We start from the raw sequence: 6,880 nt of genomic DNA, 5'->3' as shown, positions 1-6,880 counted from the left end.
CATAAGCAAAAAAAAAAATCAAACAAAAGCCATCTGCGTCACTCCGTTAATACATTTGTTAAATATTTTAAAAGAAACAATTATGTCAAAACAAAATAATGAAATAAGAAAAAAAAGAAATCACTTATTAAATTTTAATTAATTTAAATGAATCTTACAATTCAAAAAATAAATTCTTAAAACAAAAAGCCAACAAAACTAAAAACAATCCACGCGTTTACGAAAGAACGAAAATTTCAACAATCTTCAACGATAGATACAAATCATTACAAGTCACACATAGCTAATATGCTATTTTCGAAACCAGACAAAATTAATTACAATTTAATAATAAATTAGGAGCTCCGCTAAATACATTGCATTAATTTATTTGTTATGTTTAATGTTCTCGTTAAAAGCAATGAATTTTTAAGAAATAAAAACAAAAAAAAAAACTCTTCAAAGAAAAAACTTACAAAATAAAATGTCTGCAAATAAGAATGGCAATTTGGACAAACCCACTAAAAGCGTGTGGTGTGAATTCTTCAAGCAATTACCACGCCCTCAAAACATATCATAGGCTGTTCAAAAATCACACATGTTAAAAATAAATAATATTCTTCAATGTTCTGGGGGTTTTGTTGTTGCACTCGGAGGAAGACTAAAACACAGTCTTTCAAAATACAGCATCTCATTCGATGATTTTTTTGAAATTCAAGTGGGTTCAGTTTTTTAGAGAACATTGTGGATGCATGTCGTTGGCGGATCCGATCATTCGAGCATCTTTGTGTCAAGTGTTTTTAGAAAAGATTTGTGATTTTTAAACTTATTTAGTACGAACAAAATGGAAACTAATTCGGTGCGACGTTTTCCAAATAGTTTTTCAATTGAGAATATTTTATCAAAACCTGATAAGCGATTAGAGGAATGTGATCGTGTGAGTGAGAATCATGAAGTGAATAATCAGATTGTTAGAAACTTTAATATCAATGGAATACACTCGCCGCCAATTTCGGACAATATACCTGCCATTTTAAGTCCAGCTTCAAGTTTTACTGAAGAAAATGCAGATGAATGCAGTGAAGCCACATCGGAGGATAGTAATAGTAAGTTTAAAAATTACAGAGCTGTAAAACAATCAATCAATGTTTTAAATAAATGATAAAATCTACTTCGAAATCGTAAAGCTATTTTTTTTTAAGTTTTATTTTTGAACGACGTGGAACTCAATATATTTCCAAGTGAGATAGACTCCTTAAAAAAATAGTTAGGAAAAAATAAAAGCGAAAAATAAAGGAAGAAGACATTAGAAATGCATATTTGTTGGCAACCAACATCTTAGTGGAAAATGGCCGTTTTAAATTTTGAAAAGTATATGAAACCATACGAAATCTTTATTTATAAACAAAACTTTACCAAACAAAAAATTTCCGAAGTCCCTTCACTTTTCTCGATATCAAGAGTCTCGTCAATAGTGCTCAAAACATCAGAGTCATAAAAGTAAAAAAGAAGCTCTTTTCAATAGTTATATGAACCATAGTGTACCATATCGACACTAAAAACTTTCGTTGAAATCAATTTAATAAAACATATTACTTAGGGTGAATAAAACATATTATTAAAGAAAAGTTTTATGGAAGACTACACTACCAAAGTTTTAAATTTCATTTCAAAGTATCATTTTACCTACAGTAGATAGTATACACTATACACACCAATTCAAAATCTTTAAAGCCGATATTATCACAACTAAGAAATATGAATAGCAAAAAGTAATTTTCCAAAATAATAAATAGCGAAACTAATGTGTTAATCTCATGTTACATGTAAGTAACATCCACTGCCTATGACCACCAAAAAAGTCCGACAACTGAGAAAATAACTTTTTTATTGAACAATACACTGGTTAACAAGGGTTTTGTTGCCGAAACAAAAATATACTTTTCTTGGTTTTCGGTGTGCTGAATCCGAATCCGAAGTCAGAAAAAATTGATCAGCTCTTGTTTTCGAAATATTACCGTTAGAAAATGCAAAAAAAAAACGTTTTTTGACTACTTCGGACCGTATTTTTTAATATAAGGAAAATTGTTAGAAGATATTTAGTAACGGTTTCTATAACGGTTTCTATTTTCCTTCTTTCAAGAACTTTTTAAATCTTTCGGATATCTTTGTTATTGCCCGAGATATCTTAAAATGAAGTAAGTGGCATTGGCTTCATATATCATAAAGGAGATAATGACGTTATAAAATTTATATGCAAACAACTGATGATATCTCGGGAAGTAAAAAAGATATCGGAAAGATTTACAGATTTAAAAAGGTGGAAAATAGGTCTTATAAAAACCGTTACTAAATATGCTCAAACAATTTACCTTATATAAAAAAATAAGGCCCGAAGTACTGCATTTTCCAACGGTAATATTTCAAAAACGGGAGCTGATTAATTTTTTCTGACTACGGATTCGAGCACACTGAAAACCTTCAGAAAAGTATTTTTTTGTTCCGGCAACAAAAAAAAAGTTTAATTTTGTTAATCAGTGTAATGTATACTACTTCTTCTAAGCCAAAAACCAAAACACTTTCTGGATTAACACATTTTATATCTTTTTTTCAAAATTATGGCCATAAACATATAAAAAAAATTTTTTTTTACAAAAAAAAAACAAAAAATGTGATTTTCAGTCCCTTTTTCGATAAAAAAAATTAAAAGTATGATATTTGACTAACTTTTTGTAACTAGGCATTATTATCTTTTAATTAAGCCATTGAAACCTAAAAAATATTTGATGGAATATTTTTTACGAATTTTTAAAAATATGTTACATGAGAGTAACGCTGGGACTGAAAGGGTTAGAGATGCCGCCGAATACTCGGCCGAATATGTCCGAATAGTTCCTCTAACTTCCGCAACATTCGGCTGAATATCAAATACCAAATATGTGCATCTATCTTACTTTTACGTGACTTTTGACGTGTTATGACCATTTCATCTGTACCCCAAGTTAAGTCTTTTTTAATAACAATTTGATATTTCGTATTCAGCCGAATGTTGCGGAAGTTAGAGGAACTATTCGGAAATATTCGGCCGATTATTCGGCGGCATCTCTACTCTACACAGTTACATTAAAAGATGCATTACATAAATTAATTTCACAATAAACAACTTCTTCAATATGCCGCTGGCAACCGATGCGATGCTTAAGGGAGTTTTTTTTTAAAATTTCTTTAATGATGGTAATATTTCTAATTTATCAAAAAAATTAAACTTTTATCATTATTTACTTAATCAATGTTTTGTCAGTAATGCATGAAAATGTAGGGGAAACACGCAATATCTCAAGAAATGAATGAAATTTAACTTTACTTTATTTTTCTGCAGAAGTTATACTCTCCGAGATAAAGCTCCGCAAATTTTTGTTTTTTGATAAATAGTTTTAATATGACATTTAAATAAATAATTTTTTAAGAATAATTTTAATATTAAGCCATCACAAAATTCGTAAAAGAGATTATATTGGCTAAAATATATACCACATAATGCTATTCTTTGCTAAAACAACTTAAGTCCAAAACAGTTTTCCGGATTTTTTTTTTCATTATTATTTCTAATAAAATATGATGGTTATTTTTCAAATTAGTTTCTTACAACACAAATACTAAATTAAGCTTAACAAAAGTCCTTCGAGATTCGTTTGCTTGAACATGAAACAGTTTTTATTGGTTTCTAAAAAATTCAAATTGTTGGACTTAAGTGGTTTTTTGGTGGTAAAATAACATAACAATCAAGTTTGAAGAAAATCGCTTCAGTTGTTAAGGCTGTAATTAAAAATAGACCTACAGACAGACCGAACAAAAACTGAATTCTCAAAGGAACATATTGGTATGCTTCTTTCATTCAAAAACAAAGTTTTATGGAGCACATTGGCACAAATTTCTATCTCAATGATCCGGGAAACGCAAAGGAACTGTTAAAGCTCCGTAAAAATTTGGCCAAGTTTGTTCCATAAGCGAAAAGCACAATAACTTGTTTCTTTGATAATTAAATTTTTTTTTTCGATTTTTGTTTTATGAGATAAATACTGTATGACTTGAAACAGAAGATGCACTAATTTCAATGTGAAGTTAAGCTGTTTTTCCCACTTTTTTACAAATCGGAGCCTTAACAAGTCTGTCAGTTTTATACGTGCTTGAAACATGTAAAATGTATTACCTTACCAACCTTGAAAAAGAACGTTCGTCAAAATTCTTTTTTCCCTAAAAAATAGTACTTTTTATACAAAAAATGCAGCCTCGAAGCATAATACCAAATATATGACTGACATTGACCATCATGAGATTCACCATAATATACTTATTAAATAACCGTAAACTTCCTTATTTTATGTTTAACCGTTACAGATTATTCTCATCAGTTAGAATAATGTTCATTTTGCCAAAATACTTTTTCCGATCATTGTATAAAAATACATGTAGAAAGTAAAAATTAAGAAAACATTAGTCAAATAATACCACCTTAGACCGAAATAAAATGATGTTAAAGCTATTTTTTGTTTAAGGAAGTTCAATCGTTCACTAGTCTATGTTACATTCAAACATTACTCATCTCTCTAATATCGAACATGAACCAATTAGAAAAAGTGTGAGTTCTAAAATTAGATTAACCAATAGATAATTATCAAAAATTACACTCACACTATCCAACAAATCTCTAACCAATACACTCTTTTTTTCGTCTATTTAAAAAAAAAAAAAAAAACGCCAACATTAAATAACGATGTGTGACATTTTAACAAACGAATTGTCCGCTTTTCAAATTGGCGACATTTTTTGGCAATCGGATATTCAACTAATTGTTTCAATTAATTGACAAAGCAAAACAATTCTTATTAATTCGACAGCATTGCTGACAATTAGTCAATTTACAGCGCAGCTACATCAGCAGCAGCAGAGGCTGCTAAGAGATTTATTACGATAATGGAAACGACAATGGCGCGGATGCTTGTTGTCATTTAACGCCACACTAAACGACAAACACGCACACAAACTCGGTGTGATAGTGATGAGTTTTGGGGCCGTGTTACGTTTTTTGTAACGAAAAATTTAACATTTTGCTGCAAGAATGATTTTTTTTATTTTGCAGTGGAACGAACATTTTGGGGTGTTGCTCTCGTCGTCGATCTTGAGATGCATCGACAGACGGCGGCATGTGGCTGCAATTAACATTTCTTAACGTGAGTGCATTTATTTTGTCGAAAAGGAATACGCCCAATTCGTGTTTTTGTCGTTTCATTGGAAACCGAAGCGAAATTCCTTAAAACAATAAGTTTATTTTGCTACTTTTTTTTGTTGAGAAGAGCGAAGTAATAACATGGTGCTTAAAGAAGCAAATCGATTGAGACAAATTGCTTTTGAAGCTAAAAATAGAAGACACAGAAATATATATCAGTTCTTTGCTATTTTGTACGAGTATCGCTCGTCTCTTTGGGAAGATAAATTATTTCCTTCTACAAAAAGCGACTCTAAATTTGTCAAATTCGATAAGACAATCTGATAATTTGTTACAATTTAAAAGTTTTTAGTGGAATTTATCTTTTTTCGAATTTCAAAAATTCTAAAGTTTAAAAACCTTTTCTTCTAGATCTGAATGACGATCGTAAGAAACGTCCCCGCACTGCCTTTTCTGCATCACAGATTAAAGCACTGGAAACAGAATTTGAACGTGGAAAGTACTTATCGGTGGCTAAGAGGACCGCTTTGGCCAAACAGCTTCATCTGACAGAAACCCAGGTAAGCTATCAATCCACAAATCGATTTTCTAAAATTTGGAAAAAGCAAAGATTTAAAAATAAAATACAAAATTGAACTAAGCACAAACTTACTGTCATTTCTTTTTAGATCAAAATATGGTTCCAAAATCGTCGTACCAAATGGAAACGCAAATATACCGCCGATGTTGAAACATTGGCTTCACATTATTACGCTCAACTTGGTATTGGGGGTCTGGCACGTCCCATGGTTGTTGGTGACCGACTTTGGCTCTTTAGTCAAACCCCTACCGGCCCCGCTCCAATACAATCAATCATGTTAAATGGTGGTCCAACACCAATGGGAATGCCACCAAGTCAAAATCCTGCCTTGCGTCCATTTCCACCTTCTTCGCAGCCAATACCACCGCCTTCGAATAGCGTCATGGAAAGTGCTCGAAATGCAATCTTATCTCGAGGGCAACCTTTAAACTTTGGCTTACCATTCTCGATGAATAAGACAATTCCACCTCAATTCCCGGCAGGATCAGGATACAATATGTCACAACGAGTCTCTCCAATGGCAAATCATCATCAAATGGGCAACCCAAAGGCTCAATCTTTCAATGACATCTCAAAATTTGATTTCCAAAATAAAAGTCCTTCGACCTATCGCAGTTCATCGGTTGAAACTGACACCTACCTTCAACTCAAGTACAACTCTATACATAATTGTGAAGAAAGTGATACATCAAATGGTTTGGCCGAATTGGAACGAGTGTTTGGAGACTCAAATGGAAGTTTTCTAGAACACAAGTCAAATCATTGTGGTTCAGTGTCGGGTAAAAAAGACACTGATTGTCGAGCTAGCCCTCCGGACTCGGAATGTAGTGACATTGATTGTGAACAAATTGATGAAGATGAATCCTAATGATTTAAAATTTTTTCAATTTAAAAACATAAGAATAAATAATTTAAATTCACTGTTTTTTTTTTTTTTGTTTATTAAAATTGCAATTCAAATTGATTTTATTATTTTGTATAGTTATTCATTATTATTTCATTTTTTTTACATATCACAGCCAGGTAGGCTAGAAAAAAATAAAACTTATTTAAAATTATTAATTAAAATTTAAATATACAATAAATACATATAA

The 6,880-nt window shown here is 31.1% G+C and overlaps 1 protein-coding gene across 1 annotated transcript; it reads left to right on the top strand.

Moving 5' to 3' along the window:
- The first annotated feature begins 268 nt into the window (after positions 1-268).
- On the top strand, positions 269-6,880 carry LOC129906996 (homeobox protein vex1). Its single transcript, XM_055983032.1, has 3 exons — positions 269-1,085; positions 5,618-5,766; positions 5,875-6,880. The coding sequence occupies exons 1-3, from the start codon at positions 824-826 to the stop codon at positions 6,652-6,654; spliced, it is 1,191 nt and encodes a 396-aa protein (XP_055839007.1). The 5' UTR covers positions 269-823; the 3' UTR covers positions 6,655-6,880.

The sequence above is a fragment of the Episyrphus balteatus genome, chromosome 1 (assembly GCF_945859705.1).
Source record: "Episyrphus balteatus chromosome 1, idEpiBalt1.1, whole genome shotgun sequence".
Classification (NCBI taxonomy): Eukaryota; Metazoa; Arthropoda; class Insecta; order Diptera; family Syrphidae; genus Episyrphus; species Episyrphus balteatus.
This window is presented reverse-complemented; position numbering and strand designations above follow the sequence as displayed.

Excerpts from the sequence above, each read along its gene's own strand:
- LOC129906996 (XM_055983032.1), top strand. The coding sequence starts at position 824 with ATGGAAACTAATTCGGTGCGACGTTTTCCAAATAGTTTTTCAATTGAG. Across the intron at positions 1,086-5,617 it reads CACATCGGAGGATAGTAATA|ATCTGAATGACGATCGTAAG; the intron begins GTAAGTTTAAAA and ends CTTTTCTTCTAG. Across the intron at positions 5,767-5,874 it reads TTCATCTGACAGAAACCCAG|ATCAAAATATGGTTCCAAAA; the intron begins GTAAGCTATCAA and ends ATTTCTTTTTAG.